We start from the raw sequence: 17,011 nt of genomic DNA, 5'->3' as shown, positions 1-17,011 counted from the left end.
TCCAGCGTGTAAGCTCTTCAGGCCCTGTCGGATTTTTCTGCTTAGGAGCTGAGCTCAGGAACAAGCAAAACAGCTTTCGGCTGGCTCTCAGCTCTGTGCTGAGGGGAGGAAAAACCAAACGCCAGCTTTGTGGCTGCCACACGCCAAGCAGAGGCTGGTAAGACCCCTGTGGCACAGCCAGCCCTCTGAAAGTGTTCCTCTTCAACCCAGCTCTCCAAGCTACTGCCTTCTGATGCAAAAATGTAGCAATTATAGGTCTAATTAGGGAAGAGGCTAATTTAATTCTGCACAATGCTGTAGAGCACGGAAAAGTGTAACAATTTCCCTTTGAGTCAGAGTATGGTTTAAGCTTTAATCATATTTCCTTCCCCCTGGGTTAGGGGAAGAGCATTCTCTTGCTGCTCTCTAGTGGCAGGCATATCGGCAGAGTTAATAAAAGGTGCCGAATTTTGCAGCTTTGAATGTTTCTGTCTAGTAAATCAGCTGAATTACTACAATTTAGAATCCAGTGCAAACAATTGTTGATAGAGAATTAGCTGCATAGTAGTCTCTTGCGTAAAAAGCTTTTTCAAACCCCAGCCCTAAAATCCAGATATAGTAATTGCTAGAATGACCTGAAACAGGGTTGGTTTGCCCAACCATTACATTTTGCAAAAGCTTGCAGGGATGGGTGCACTGTTACAGCAACTTATTCCATTCACATGCATCTGTTTTTGTTCTTTTCTTCACCAAAATGCTTGTGCAGCCCTTCCAACCCTATTTTCAGTTCTTCACTTTTTGGCTAAGTTTGAGGGATTGCACAGCTCTGGTCCTCGTGTACACTTACCTCACCTTTAGCACACTCTGTTCAGTCCCAGCAGAGTGCAATGCTGCCATCACAGCTGTAAACAAACAGATTGCTTTGTAAATTTACAGCAGCCAGTGAGGCTTCAGTTGGGAGAGCTACTTCTGCACACAGAGGATTACAGAAGCCAAGCAGAAGGAGCAGTGTGGCCCAGTGGAATGAACTCCAGCCTTGCTCTACACACGAAATAAAATACGAATGGTGAAATACTTGCAAAAAAAATTATTCTAAGAGGCTGGATTGAGAGGCCACATCCAGCCTCCCACTTCAAATCCGGTAATGAGGGGCAGCAAGCTTGCCTCAAGCCAATGATAAAGCAAGTTTTGTCTAGGAACTAACAAAACCAGAACTATTGAAGCAGTAGAAAGAAGTGTGTTCTTAAGACCAAGAACTGTATACAAATTGAACCCAAGTAGAAGACTTGAGAATTTACACTCCAATAAACACCAGGGGGTTGTTTTGTCGTATTCCAGTATTAACGCAGCTGCTCTTGGTGAAGGGAGCAGTCAGGGCTGTGAAAGCACAGGGGGAAGCAGATAGATGAACATTTAAAAAAAAAAAAAAACAACAAAAAAACCAAACTGAGTGATATACTGTAAATTAATTCCAACTGCCCCCAAAATTAAAAACATGTTTTATTGTAAAATTGCACTCCAACTGGTACCATAATTCTTTATAAACATAATATACAGTAAAATATTTTACATGTAGCACACCAGGCATATGCTTACAGCGTTACAAAATTTACAGTTCACAATTCTTCTCTGACGGAGTGGGCAACCTACGTACATGACATCAAGTTTTAGAAAGATGTTTAATTGCACTACCATAACAGTGTCTATTGTAAACACATTCAACATATAATCAGAAAGGTCAGAAATGCTGTATATTGTGTATCAAGTTTCTTTCACGCTATTTAGAATAACTGTGAATAGTGATTCTTTATTACCTACTTTCCTCATTCTACAGAAGGCCTTCCATTTCTCGCTGTTCAGAAGTAGATGATTTGTCATGGGTAAGCACAGCTTCCATGAAAACAAGGGGGCAGATAATTTACTAGAGTTTTCACTTGGGCAAACCAAACAAAAAAGCAACCTGCACACATCCTTTTCCTCTCCTGTATCTGTTACTCACATTCTTCCCTCTCCACTCACACATTCACGTGCATGTGTATGAATACAAGTTTTAAAAACAAAAAGGAAAAAGGGAAAGAAATCTTCATCATACTGCCTTATAAAAGACTGTGGACTTTTTAAAAACATATATTACAAATGTACATCAGAGCTTCTGAAGTTATGAAGCTAATAAATGCTTAATGTTAAGAAAACAAGACACTGAAGGGAGCCACAGCTACCTTAGTACTGCAAGTGTAAACAACATACATCCTGCCGTAGTTAATACTGCTTTCCTTGTACCTAAACCTGCAGGAATACATCTTTCATCTGTGCTTTAAGCTAACCACAGCATCTCTGAGTTGTATCTATCACATGAATGGTGTTTTCAGATGGAACCGATACCATTGAAACATGTGAGATTCCATGAGCATGGCAGACAGTAGTGTAAATTTCCTTAATGCTTGGGAGAGACAAAGTTAGCATTCCAAATCAAGCATGGTCTTTGTAATCTCATCACGGAGCACTAAGTAAAACAAGGGGAATAAACTAGACCATTGCTTGGAAATTACTGGAACTTGAGAAGACAGCTGGAGCAGGAAGGACAGTGTACAGCAATTTGTTTACCTTCCTGATGATTGCTGGCAGAGATTTGCAAATCAAACTGCAACTGACAGAGATGAGAAATAAATTCTGGCCCTAAACAGAAGATTTCAGCTCTCTAAGTATTGGAATATACTTCGACTTTGACTCGTGTCCTCTGTGCTGTCAATCCTGGGACATTTGGCCAGAGATGTTATTACTGTAGTAGGACCTCTTTTCTTCACCTGCAGGGGAACAGATAAAATTAGAACACACAAAATCTCCAAGTTTAAATTCTGAATCATAACAGTTATTTGCTGTGAGATCACATATCAGTACAACAGGAAACCACAGGGTATTTAAAAGAGCAACACTCTTAACTACTTGGCAATGTTTGGTGTCTGTATGTTTAACTAATCTACAAAATTGGCAGCATATTCCCACACAAATCTTTACCTGATGTTTTGATTTCTCCTTTGCTTCTTCATTCTTGTCTGGGGAAAGCGTGTGAAAGACAAAATTCCTTGAATTTCGAGGCACATTTGGATTAAGATCTGACATTGCTGCTAGCTTCTGAAGGACGGCTTTAGGTCTGTTCAAGAGAGACCCGTTTTTTATCTGAAGAACAAAGAAACGCTGCATTAAAACACTCACGCAAAGAAAAAAAAGAGAGATGTTTTAGTAGGTTACTCTTAATAGAAAAGACTACTCCCCACCAAACTGTTACTTGCTAACAGCATTTCATCACTATCATACAAATCAGACACGGCCAGAATCTAGGGTTAGCTGACTTGGAGGTGTTCTACAGAAGCAGTTTTGAAGTGCCAGAACCATTACCTGAATATCACTGGCAGGTCTGAATGTTTCAAACGGGTTCCTGGGTAATAGTTTTGTGTCTTGTACCACTGTTGCTGGGCTTGCTAGCAGAGACAAATAAGAGATTGTCAGTTTTTGAACTTAGTTTGGAAGAATAATACTTTATATCGAACTGAGGAACTCAGAATTGACAACAGACAGTAAACACTGCAGAAAAAAAATGCATTAAATTATACTACAAGCTGTACAACTGATAGTACTAATTGCCAGAACAATCTATCATTTAGAAGGGAAAAATTGGTTTAGAAACAGCTTTGCACACTTGGGAGTAATGCTTTTACTACAGCCAGGGAAAACCTAAATTTATTTTCACTACCTTACGCAGCTTTTCCTGAAGTCTTTATCTTTCTTTAAGGTATTTGGAGAAACTGCTAGGCAGCACATCACTTACAGTCTACTTCTCCACAGCTTAAAGGCAAGCAAATGAAGAATAAGAGACTAAAAAAAGATGTGGAGTGGAAATAAATTCCTCTACAACTGTTTTCAAGAAGTAACACACTGTTTTATTAATTATATACACACAGTTGTCAAACTTAAGGCACTGAAAACACAAAGCTGCACTATCTTTATCTTTTCAAGTCCTAGAAGTCCTGGTTCACTGGAGACTAGCTAATGATGACTAGAAGTTAAGGTTTCCCTCTCTTTGACTATCGTTTAAATAATAATAATAAAAAAGGCAAGCCTACCTTTCTTCTGTAGGGACTTAGCAGTTACTTTTTTTGCTAGTTTCATGAATTGGCTGTCTTCACCAATGTCTTCCTCCTCCTCCTCCTGCTCTTTATTTTTTTCCTTCTGTAGCAAAGAGAAGATAGGAGCGTTTTCAATTTTACAAAACATTAAGAATGAACACTCAGTAATTTACATAGACCAAGTCCTTCCATTATGTAAATTTATATATTCATTTACTTTCTACCATAAAAGTTTATTGCAATTTCTTAGGTATTTTATAACCCTCAATCTAGTAAGGGGCAACAAGCCTCTAACTTCACATTCAGCTGACAAAACCAAGTTTTACAAGATTTGATACTAGGTGAGTTGTGCTCCCAGCATAAGAAAAACTATTCCGACTTTGAAGCTGACTTGTTTGAGAACCGAGTTGTTTTGCCTCTCCCTTCCAAATTAGTTTCTCTCTGTACGATACTTGTGGAAGAGAAAGAGCAGAATTCATGATGAAAAACAAAGATTATCTATGAATGTTATTTTTTCCAGAACTTAACTTGAGGAACTAGCAATTTCACATCTAGCAACGGTACAGAGAAGAACTGAACAAGATGCCTTTCTAGAAGTTAACTAATACCTGCTCACGAAGCCACTGTTCTCGCTCAAATCGTTCTTTCCTCCATTTCACTTCAGTTTCATCAAACTGTTCATTTTCATCATCATTATCTGAATCCCTCTGAAACAAGTCAACCTGTGAAGCATCATCTAGACAAAGAGAAAAAAATAGTTAGCTAGCAAAATTAAAAGGAGGCATATACAGACAAGCACAAGATAAAAAGTAATATAAAAATATTTCCAGAAGACTGTTTTCTTCTGAAAGAGTGAGTCCTGTTTTCTAAATACATACATCATCTCTCCAATCTTTCACCCCATATTTACTACAAACAGATCTGACAGTCACCTATATTTTTCCATCTGAATTTCCTCATTCTGCCAGGGCCATCGCTGTGCAGGTCACCGTCGATGAGGTACCTCTCTTGGTACAAACGTAACTGTCGCTTGTCATCATCAAGCACTACCTTCCTATTAACGCAAGAGAAAGGGAGAGGCTTAGTCCAAATTATACCTGAGAGCCACAACCTCACACACACAAATATACACCAATACTGTCACTGACATGTGTAATTTCTGTACTTGATTTCCTAATTCCGCTTCACTTGGGAGTTCCTCATCAATAATCTCTTCTTCATATTCGTCCAGCTCTTCGCCATCGTATTCATCCTCACTTCCCACGTCACTCCCTGACAGCTCAGCTTCATCTTCCATGAAATCCTGCAGGTTTCTATCAAAGAACATTAGAAGAGTTTAGTTTGGTAGACCAATGACCACCACAGGAGTCTCCTGAAAACTTTTTGATGTAAGATTAGCAAATATTCTGAAAAAGAAATGACTCATCTTTAGTTTTCAAAAGGGCTAAGACTTGCATTCTTGCACATTTGTGCATACAGCCTGCCAATACATAACAACCCCAAATGTCTGCTATCCACCAGATTCTCATCAGTTGCCTGCCAAATGTGATGACAATGATAGCTGCCAACCAGATGCCTTCCCTACTAGGACAAATAAAGACCTTAACACACAAAGAATGACAGCAATACCCCTGCACCCTCAATTTGGTTTAAAAAATAAAATAAATTTAAAATGCCGCATTGCTTTCATCCTGGCTTTTTGATTTCCATCAGTAATCCTCTCTAACCAACCAGCAACGTAGTTAACTCATGCAGTATGACAGCACCAAAGCAAAAAAACAATAACCAGAGCCAACAACACAGTCACATAAATGTCTTGATACTAACAGCACCTGAGCTAATAGTGCTGGGGAAGAAATAACTATAGACCAAATTTCTAGTGTTATTATGTTCTAATCTTTCTGGCAATTAAGATATAAAACACATGCACACACTTACAGTTTTTTTTTTCAAGCCCTGTCTACGTCTCAGCAATTGTTCTTCTTCATCACTTATTTCTGCTTCTTCAGCATCACTGTCTCTGCTTTTTTCATCCTGTCAAAGAGAAAGTTTTCAGAAATGAAGGAATTTATGGAAGTGGTTTGCTTTGTAATGACAACTTCTTCTGTCTTTCAGTCAAACACAGACTAAAACACCACACATTTTTAGGATTTGCTACACTAAGACTCTTTATCCAGTATACCACAATATTACAGAGACATTTTGAATGATCTAAATTGCTCTCAGAAATGTTTCAGTACTTGTTTTGGAAGAAATTGTACCTTGTGTTGACAGATACATTAAAAAATTAAGTAGATAAATTGAGTTCTCAAAGTCAGAATTCACTAGCATTTTCCTTTATCAGTTCATACCTCTTCGCTATCAAAGGCGTTGTCATCTGTTAAAAGCTGAAAATCACCAAGTTCTTCTTGCTCCTCATCCTCCTCCTCCCTATAGAAAAATTGAATGAAAGAAACACATTCTCATTTGACACCTAGTGATGTCTTTCACAACTCAAGGCAAGATTTCAGCTGTTGCTTTTGGTGATCTCAGGTTCTAGAGGGAATAGTCTAGAACTGTTCAAAGAGCACCTGAATGTCATGTAGCTGACAAAAGACGAATTTCCCTTCACAGTAGTTGTGGAAAACAGCACGTGCTGCTGATTTGAAGAGAAATCATTGAACAACTTACTACATTCCTCTTCTTTGCCTCCAGAACAGATTATTTTTGACTGCACCATTTCAAATTGATGTGGAACACGAAAACACATCACCAGTGAAATGAGACAGCTACCGCCATAAACTTTTGTACGTTTCTGAAGAGTAATGCTAACCTGTCTGTGGGAAAAGAGCCTGAACAAAGCGCTAGTGCTTCTGCCATTGGATCTTCTATGTCACTGTCTTTTTCTGCCTTGGAAGATGCTGATGAAGCCCATGTTGGAGAACCTGCTGCAAAAAGTAAGATGACAACTCATTAGACAGATAAGTATTAACTCTTAGAACATTCCACGTTCTGCATTAGTGACCAGAACTAAAACATATGTCAGTGTAAAGCTTATAAATCAAGTCACCAGCAAAGCTGGGAGTAGAATTCAGGACATACTCTGAGACACAAATTTTCCTGAGCAAAGATTGAGCAGTTCTTCCATGGGCTGCTTTTTGTTGCTGCTGGTATTTGGCACATGCTCAGCTTGACTGGTGAACTGTCCAGAACACAAGTCCAACAATTCATCCATGTTTGCATCCATTGCGTTCTCATCCATACTAGCTAAAGTGAGCTGATGCTTTGAGGACTGGTATTTATTCCTATGTTGTCCAACATTCAAGAACCTGAAATAAAGTCCATAATTAGAAAATCCTTGCTGTTTCGTATGTCCCATTTCTGTTAAAGGACACTAAATGTTATTCTTTACACCTGTAACTTACCCATCTGCATCAAGCAGCTGGCTCTGAGTGTCATCTTCCAGAGAAAATTGAAACTGTGACTCTCCAGCCCCTGGAAATAAACTTTTGGGTTCAGGAGAAGCATTATACAGGTCCTGGGAGTCTTCTATAGGAAGAGAGGGTTCAGACATCTTTCCTGAGCTCTATGAAAAGAGGTAAAAATGTACAAGTTATTTACTCTGCAATCTTAGAAATCAAAAGCAAGAATTGGATAAAATACTTAATCTGTTTTAAAGGATAAAGACCATGCAGACTAAAAAGAAGTTAAAGTATTTCCACATCGCTCTGATAAATCAAGAGTTCACTAATGTCAAATGTTGTGCAGTCCATGTGAACACACTTAAAAATATGACAACATGCATATTTTAGAAATCAAAACCAGATTATAGCATCTTTTCTTTGATGTTTTAGAAGTTTATAATGACATTCTTACCTAATGTCAAGACATTTGGAAGCTCCAGAAAAAGCAAACTGTCCCCGAAGTCTTACTCATATAAAAGCACTTGACTCAATGTCTTCATCTGGTATTATTTTTTGATACACGTGACAGTCATAAGATACATTAATTCACTATCCATCGTGTTCATATATGACAAGAAAAGGAGAAAGAACCTTACCTTAGAAGCAGAGCTGATAAAGCTTGTTTTGAAAAAGCCTGGGGAAGGTGACCTGAAACCTCCTGCTGCAGATAAGAAGTTCCCTCCACGTGACATCTGTTTGTTACAGGGCTGATACGATGGAATCATGGAGCCAATCAACTCAAAGCTGCTGTTATGGCTATTCTCTTTTGCTGGCGTTGGTAGAGAAAAGGAATCATCATCTTCTGAAAAGAAGGGAAATAGTTAAATATAATGCCTTTTTTTTTTTTTTTTTTTTTGTTATCCAGTAAAACCTTAAGATACTATTTTGCAACACAGACACCTTGCTAAAAATTCATCATTTTGCACTTATGATGGATTTTTTTCCCTAAAGGATTCAGGAAATTCAGTTTTAAAAGTGCAACACGATATTGATTTCTGTTTCTATTCTTTTCCCCAGTATAATTTTGAACCTTTTTTTCCCCTCTAGTTTTTTCAAGCTCTCCTAAATTATCAGGAGTCGTAACTTTCATAGTCATATCGTTTAAATATACAGCTAATGAAATAACAGGACTATCAAATACCAAACATGAATAGAAACTTCTACACGTGCCATGTGAAAACAAAAAGTAACTACTAGCTTCAATAGCAGTTCTACCTTACCTAACTTGGTAGATCCCTTGTCTGCAGCTTCTTCATTTTCAAGTTTCTCTTCAGGAAGAGAGTATCTGCAATTAAATAAAATGCATTTGCTGGTATAGATGGTAACTAATTACAAAAAAAAAAAAAAAAAAAAAAAGCATCAAAAAATATATACCATGTATCTTAAATTTAAAATTGCTCAGGGACCATTCTTAAAGTTTTATTTACCCCATTTTGGAGGAGCTGTCCTTAAAAAGCATCAATGTAGACTCTGTTGAAGGTGGTTTAGGAACAGAAGCACAATGCACAGATTGCTCCACCTTTTCTCCATCGATTGATTCTTTGTCAGTTTCTTTATCACCATCTTCAACATGTTTCTCTTCTGAATCATCATCATCATCTTCCTCTGCCTCATCAAGCAGATATTCCAGAGTCTAAAGAGCATCCACAAATACATCAGATATATGCTGGCCATTGCTTTGACCTGCCCTTGTGTGCTTTTTTTGAGAAAATATTTTAACGTATGGAGGACAAAACTGAATTACATTGTCGGTTCCTCCATGTCCCTATTTCACTTTAAGACAACTGGTAGAGAGGTGCTTGAAACAGCCATGCTGTTCTGACCCTTTTTAAAGACTGAAAAGCTGTGGCAAAGTCCACACCAGATCGGGAAGGTGATATCAGTTAGGTATGCATACATCCCATAGACATTGTTCTCTGGTAGGAATGAGCCAAGGAGCTATTTTGTATATAATTTCCTGGTGACACTTTATATAGGTGGTACAAGGATCTTTTATATACTTATATCTGTTTTTAATGCTGTTTATGAAAAAAAAAAGAAAAAACTAATACGTTCAGTTTTATATACTACAAAAACACTGAACAATATAACCGTAGCATTTGGTTTTTTAATTTTTAAGAATTACTGGCAACTTCCCAATATTAATGGTGTACAAAAGTTTAATGTCGTTGCAGAAAGGCAGCAGAATTGAGAAGCTGAGTGAGTTATGTAAAATGTCGCATACAAACCTCATGATTGCCTTCTTCTTCTTCTTCTTCTTCTTCTTCTTCAGACTCAGACTCATCTGTCATCTCTTCCTCCTCCTCTTCTTCTTCCAGCATGTCCTCATTATCCAGTTTAAACAATGCTTGCCGTTTCTGGCGTTCCTCAGTCCTCCGGAGCTTCATGGCCTCCTGGAGTTTAGCCTTCAGCACTTGTAGCTTTTCACCTGGACAGAAATGAATAAATTAATATATTTAGACCTACTACAAAGAATCCTTAAGTTAATTAGCCAATCTAATACAGTTACACACACAAAAAGCGAATAAAAAAAGGGTTTTTAAGTGTTTTTATGAATTGATCTGCCAGCTGGAAGAGCTAGGGAGTTAGTTTCAACGAGTTCCATTTCAAGAAGCGACACAGTCTCATGAATTATCAAGATTCCTCATTATCCATAAACGCCACGGGCACAGCCCTCTGCATAAGAATAGGCTCTGTCTTTCCACTGGGTCTTTGGGGAGCAACAGCTTCCAGTTGCCATGGGCAGATGTGCTACAGCACATGAAATAATTAAGAGCAGCTAAAAATAATGCATGCCCATAGGATCAGTCAAATGATCTATTTCTTTTAAGGGATACCATGTGAGAGTCACGTTCCACATATATTTTTGCTTGCAAATCTATACACTTTTAGTAGGAACCGCAATATAGAATTAAGGAAGCATAAGAGATCTACCAAATAAGAATAATTCTTCACACTGAATCTGAGAGTTACATTTAGTGTATTCATATTTCATATAAAAGTTTGGTAAGGATAGGGAGAAATCCATCGGACCACTAACAAAAAATCTAACTGTGGCAGTCTGATCTACAGTGGCTAGTGCTATTTATGAGGTCTAATCAAGACTTGTTTCTTAAAACAGGGATATCCATTAGGAAAATCTAAACAAATTAATTTTGCAAATAAAGATTCATTCATCTATATGTCATGGGGCAGCACTAGGAGCTGGGGAAACAGGAGGGGAAAAAAAGAAAAAGAAAAAAAGCAATTTCCAAATCAAGCATCATTACTTCTCCCAGACCAACCTGGCTTTGTGTGCACTGTTTCATCCACGCTCTCTGAAACTAATACTGCTGGCACCACGTCTGCTTTTAACTCCTCTTTCCCTTCAGATGTCATCTCCTTACGAATAATGTTGATGTTTATGGTCCGTTCAGCTTTGGATTTCGATGTTTGAAGAGTGTGCTTCAAGAAACGTGCTTTCAAGGCTTCTAATTCTGTAAATACATATTAATTAAATGCAAATTAAATCAGTTTGATAGTATTTAAAATCATCAAGCACTACATTTGTATATAGAGTAGGCCTCGAGAATTTTTTAAGGAAGTTAAAAACTCTAAACCTTTAACTTTTTTATATTTGTAAAACAATTACATTTGACACATCATTACAGAATATTATTGCTGTAGCTTGTAATTGATTGATATTAGTTAATATTAAATGACTTTACCATTGACTATGATTTATCCACAACATCTTAAAATTCACTTCCACTCTACCCTTCCAGCCACCAGACAGCAAAATCAGTGGTAAACACTATGAAACACAAGGCAGTTTTGTTTCTGGATAACTACTGCACGTCTGATTTTGAATCACTTTGAAAAAGTGCTCCCGTGTGCTTTAAGTACAAGCATAATTCACTACAGCAGAACGGAACTGAAATCACTCAACATTAAATAGTTAGCACTAAGCATTTCTCCAAGCTTTTGAATATTAAGGAGTCAGAACCTTCCTTCTATGTAGTTGAAAGAAAACAACATGAAGGAAAAAACCTGTATAAGTAAGAACGCGTGCCTGACCTGCTCTATCACCTCAATGTTCCTCAAAGGTTTTCCAATTAAATTTAGTTTTACTCTGACAGCTTGGGTAAAGCTGACAGGATAGCAACAATAACAATTATACCTTTATTTGAATCGGATTCGTCGAGGTTTATGAAGGATTCACTGTCAGAGCAGATTCTTGGCTTGATGGTCAAGTCTATTCCCAGTTCACGAAGTTTATCCAGTTTGGACCTCCTCACTTTTTCAGGTTGTGCCACCAATCCAGGCCCCACTTGCTGATTGCTTTCTAGGCCTGGTGCTGTTTCATGTCTTTGCTCAAGGGCATCGCCTCCAACTGCTACAGGAATTTCATTCTCTTTTTGTTCACTGCTGTCAGTGCTTTGCAAGTTAGAGTGCTGTTGTTCTTCTGCATTACTCACAGTTGTTACAGTCGTAACAGTAGGAGAATCATCATCATTCTCTCGAGGTTTTTCATTACAGTCTACCGTAGAGTTCTCCCCTGCATCAGGGAGAGGTTTGTTCACAGCCGTATCTCTGCCAAGGCTTGTTTCTGGTTCATTAGTTGCTGACTGACCACCTCTTGTTTGCCCATCTTTGCAATCTGCACTTAAGGTCTTAGTGCCTGCAGGTTCTTCATTCAGGGTGAGCTGGTAGTTAGTAGACCTAATGAAGGCAGAAAGAATTAAATCATTTGTACCTATTGTGAAAGGGGAGAAGAGGCTGAGAACAAAGGCAGAAAGAAATAATTTTCTGATTCTTCTCATTAACATGTAGGAAGAGGTGAAGAACAAAAGGGCATATTACTTCATCTGGGGTTGCTACTAGGTCCTGACTACCCCAATGGTATGACAAGTGTCAAAACTGCAATATTGCCATCTGTTAACAGTGACTTGCCTTAAATTTCAAGGCGTTTATGGTATTAAAATAGTTTAAGAAAAAGTAGTAGTTTCTCATTAGGACTTTCTAGTCAAAGCAAGAGTTAAAATTAACCTGGAAACATTATGTGGCTGCACACAAAGCCGGTGTGTGCACATGATACAGGTCCTACAGCATGCCTACTACAAAGTCTGGCTATCCCCAAAAGCAAAGCTGGGATATCCTCAACATTTATGAAAATACACAAGGAAGGTTTAAGTCCTTACTTCAGCAATGCCATGGCATTTCCTTCACACATTGGTCGATGTCGACGCTTGAAGAATTCATGAACGCTTTTGGCCTCAGGCACGTGGTATGGGAGAGACACAGATGATTCTACCACAGAAACAAAGTGGAAGAAAATTTTAAAAAGTCATCTAAGACATTTGTTTCTTATTTCTGAAATTCAAAGAATTGAAATAGCAAGTATTTTGCAGTAAAGACATTTGTCCAGGCAGAAAGCGCACAGTTAGAACTCAAATACAACAAATTTCTTAATAGTTTATACCCATTTACATACAAAAAAAAAGTATGTTTTACCTCTAATAAGTCGTTGGGTCTCACTATGTAACTGTTTAATGGCTTCTTTACTTAACCTTGCTGCTTTCCGCTCCTTAACGGAAGACAAAAAAAAAGAGACCTCTGAAGTCAGAAAGCAAAATATGGGACTCTGTACTTTCTAAATAGCTTTTCCTCCCCCTTTCAAGTAAAAAGAAGTCAGCATAAAGCAGCCAGTTGAAAATGAAAAGCAGCAAACCAACAAAAACATAGGAGAGCACTGAAAAGACAAGACAATTGAAATAAAGGGCTTTTTAATTATACACTATAATGAACAATAGAAGAATACTTCACCTTCCTTTTTGGTTCTTTTGATATAGGATCCTCATTCTTGGCATCAGACACATGTTTGTAGCCTTCACCCTTGGAAAACCAATAAGAGATTTATTTATTTGACTGGATGTACAGGAACTAGAAAGGGCAAACAAGCCAAAAGTCAGAATAGTTGTACAGAATTACAGCTGGTCAGCTAAACCATCAAAACAGGATCTGGAGTATTCTTATAAACCAACACAAACCCTGTCTAATACTTATGCTAGGTTTGCAAAGCTTCTAGTGTAGCATTATCTTTACAGCTTTCCAGAACAACATTCCTCCATCTTTAAGAACAAAAAGCAGAGGCCTGTTTTACTCTCTGTCAGAGCAGCAGACTTGCCAAATAGTTTAATACATGCTCAGATAGAACACTTCCCACCAATACCTTATACTTTTTTATTTTGTCTTTCACTGCCGCCCGTATCGATTCTATTGACTCTTCATCCTCTGGGAGCGAAGCATTTTCCTCATCTAAGCCATTATCGAAGAGTTCTTTGTCATCAAGAAGACAGCCACTATCATTAAAAGGATGTGTCTCACCGCCATCCACCTGTGTGCCATGAGAATAAAGGATTTATGCAACTGGTTTCAGAAGATCAAATTCATTTCTTTGAAATTATTTTACAATTACTGCCAAAGATCTTGATAAAAGAAATTAGAATAGGTATATGGCATCTTTAACATAATGGTTTAGACAGAATAAATTTACATTTGAAATATATATTTTATAAATAGCAACAATACACAACCACACAGGCAGCCGTTTATTCAGAGAAGAATTTAAATTTGAAAGTAGCCCAAAGTTTTCCCCAGAAACTATCAAAAAGCAGAAACACTAAACACAGCACTTTGTGCACAGAACAAGCCCATGATGAGCTAGAAACAAAACTCAAAGATTTCCTGCCTGGCTTCACATGCTCTGATGTTAGATCATCAGGCATCAGGGTTTGTACTTGGCAGGTGAAACTGTTAGACTTGCAGGGTGTACAATGAATCCTTGTGGATTCTATACTGTAGCCCCTCTAGTAACACTGACACAAGTGATGCTGAAGTATTGAGACAAAATAATTAAACTAAGTTATAAACTTAGTGGAGAAAGCATGTGAGAATTTCTGCCAAAAACAAATACCTCTGCTCTAGGCTTCTTTTCTTTTTTCAGCTGTTTGATGGATGCAATTCTTCTCTCCCTCTCCTTCTCCTTCCTCCTAGATCTTACTACATTTTTTTTAGTCGTCTCTTCTTCATAATTGTTTTCATGTTTTCTGTATTTTTTCCCAGATTTCAGTGGACTCTCCTCTTCCAAACCCTTCTCAGGCAAGACAGTCTTTCTGCTTGTTTCAAGGTTTTCAATCTGCAAATGGTCTCCAGTGTCACTGTCATCACTATCCAGCAGAAGCTGGCGAATCCGACGAGATTTTTTGTTCTTCTGGACAAGAATATTCTCTTTTTCCTCTCCACTTTCTATGTCTCCACCCAGAGTGTCATTCTGCACAGGAGTGCCGCCATCCTCTCCATCTTCACTTTCACTGTCTTGAAGCACCTTCTTGCTTTTTCCTTTTTTACTCACAAAAATCTCTTCCTCTGAATCTGAAGGATTATATTAAAAGACAAGAAGTGATGCATGCTATTGAAAGGTAAATTTCATGAGTTAATTATCAAGCAACCTGTTACGTTTCTCAGACATCAACAACTATAGCTGATCAGCGTGAAATCAGGTTTTTAGAATCCATGTCTCCCTATAGTGTAGGTAATTGATCCAAATTGATGTTATAGGTTTCAAGTCTTTGTTAAAGAAAATGCAGATTGGGAAATTCTTCACTGATACATTAGTGAGTTGAAATAATAATGAAACTACGGTAAGTAAGCACATAGATTAAGCAAATTGTAGATTTGGTAGATTAAGAAAATCATAAAAGGAAAGGAAATAAGCAAATAAAACACATTTGATTTACCACTGCACTTTCTCTACCTCAAAAACTTATTTGGGGGGAGGATTTTGAGCTTCCTGCCTACATTTTAAGTCACAAAAGAGGGTGTTTTGGATTCATAGAGGTCAGTCAGTCTTAACTTTTTAAAAATTTGTAGGAAAGGACTGTTGAAGACAACTGCCCGCAGGCCCAGCTCCCGACCCCTCACCGACCTCCGTCACCGCGAGCCGCTGTCCCGGCCAAGAGGAGCCGTGGCGAGGCCGTCTCGCAGCTGCCCTGCCCGCTGTCCGAGTCGCTGTCGGGGCTCTTCTGCTCGGCCGAGCCAGGACCTTCCAGCTGCAAGCACAAAGCACCGGGCGCCCTTCGTGCTGTGGTACCTCAAAGAGCCCAACCTCACCCAGCCCCTGCGCAGGACCCCCCCCCACGCTCACCCCTTGCTATTTTCACGCTTAATTCACACTTTATGAATAAAGAACACATCACAACAACCTTTATTAGTGTTTAAATGTGCTTAAGCTGAGCTCGCTCGTAGGAAAAAATAAACAGAGCCCGCGCTGGAGCAGCCCCACGGCCCCAGCGGTCGGCGAGCACCGACGAGCATCCCCCCCTCACAGGGGCCGCCCCCGACGGCCCCGTCCCGCGCGCTCCCGGCATGCACCGCGCCCGCCCCGGCTCGCTGCCGCCTTTCCCAGCGCGCCCCCGCGGCCCCGCCCCTCCCCGCGCACGCCCGCAGGGATAGGCCGAGCTCACGCTTCCCAGCACACCCCGCGCGCGGTGAGGCGGAAGTGCGGGGAGCCGTCGCCGCAGGGGATGCTGGGAAATGTAGTTTCCGCCAAAAAGGGAGGGAAAGAGGGAGGCGGGAGCGGTGTCACCGGGCAGCCAAGGAGCCGCCACCGCCTCGCTCGCCGCCCCTCCCGGCTCTCCGCTGCGCCGCGCCTGCGGTAGCCCCGTGCCCGCCCCCAGCCGGCGGCGCGGAGCGGCGGGACTCACCTCAGCGGGGGCCGCCGCCGCCTCCGCCATGGCCCGGGCCGCGTAGGAAACCGCTTCGAGTCTTCGCGCGCTGCCTTAGCTCCGCCCACCGCGGAAATCAACCAATCACCATCCAGCCCCGCCCTAGAGGCCCCTCCCCTCCCGGCGTTTTATTGGGGGGTTTTCTCCGGCTCGTCCCGCCCCTTCAGGAGGACTTGACCAATCAGAGGGGCGAGGGCGGGGCGGGCCGGGCGCTGCCTGAGGGGAGGGCGGCGGGGGGGGGGGCCGGGGGCTCCCCGTCACCTCAGGGCGTCCCCGACGCCATTTCCCCACAGGGGGGGCTCGGGGTCGGTCCTGAGGCGAGCCCCCGTGCTCGGGAAACCTCCCCACAGCCCCCAGGGAGCCGTAGGGAGGCACCGAGCGGTTTGATCTGGTTTAAGACCGTTTTGATCTGGTTTAGGTGGCCGCCAGATGCCTATCGGCCTTCCTTCCTTCCCCAGAAATGGCAATTTCGAGAGGTTCGCAGCTTGCTGCTGGCGGCAGGCACCCGGAGAAGCGCTAGGGGCCGTGCCCTGAGATACTCAAATACTGATATTAAAGTTATTTGGAGTTTAGATTCCAGTTTTCGGTCAGCTTTGTAGAACATTTTTTTTTCTCTCTCCCAAATCGACAGTCGTTTGCTGTTTCCCTGAAGGCAAAGCCCAGGAAAAATAAATAAATAAATAATAAATAAATAATATAT

The 17,011-nt window shown here is 40.3% G+C and overlaps 1 protein-coding gene across 1 annotated transcript; it reads right to left on the bottom strand.

Annotated features, from left to right (window-relative positions):
- Nucleotides 1-1,565: 1,565 nt before the first annotated feature.
- CLSPN (claspin) lies at nt 1,566-16,320 on the bottom strand. Its single transcript, XM_032202478.1, has 25 exons — nt 16,291-16,320; nt 15,513-15,636; nt 14,509-14,959; nt 13,758-13,938; nt 13,352-13,420; nt 13,040-13,112; nt 12,727-12,835; nt 11,706-12,247; nt 10,831-11,022; nt 9,775-9,974; nt 8,974-9,179; nt 8,767-8,831; nt 8,143-8,348; nt 7,508-7,668; nt 7,185-7,411; nt 6,916-7,030; nt 6,455-6,533; nt 6,034-6,137; nt 5,252-5,416; nt 5,036-5,157; nt 4,712-4,839; nt 4,101-4,206; nt 3,376-3,458; nt 2,995-3,156; nt 1,566-2,783 (listed from the first exon to the last, which is right to left on the bottom strand). Exons 1-25 carry the CDS (start codon nt 16,318-16,320, stop codon nt 2,670-2,672), a joined length of 4,014 nt encoding a protein of 1,337 aa, XP_032058369.1. The 3' UTR covers nt 1,566-2,669.
- Nucleotides 16,321-17,011: the final 691 nt, after the last annotated feature.

This window comes from Aythya fuligula, chromosome 23, assembly GCF_009819795.1.
Source record: "Aythya fuligula isolate bAytFul2 chromosome 23, bAytFul2.pri, whole genome shotgun sequence".
Lineage (NCBI taxonomy): Eukaryota > Metazoa > Chordata > Aves > Anseriformes > Anatidae > Aythya > Aythya fuligula.
This window is presented reverse-complemented; position numbering and strand designations above follow the sequence as displayed.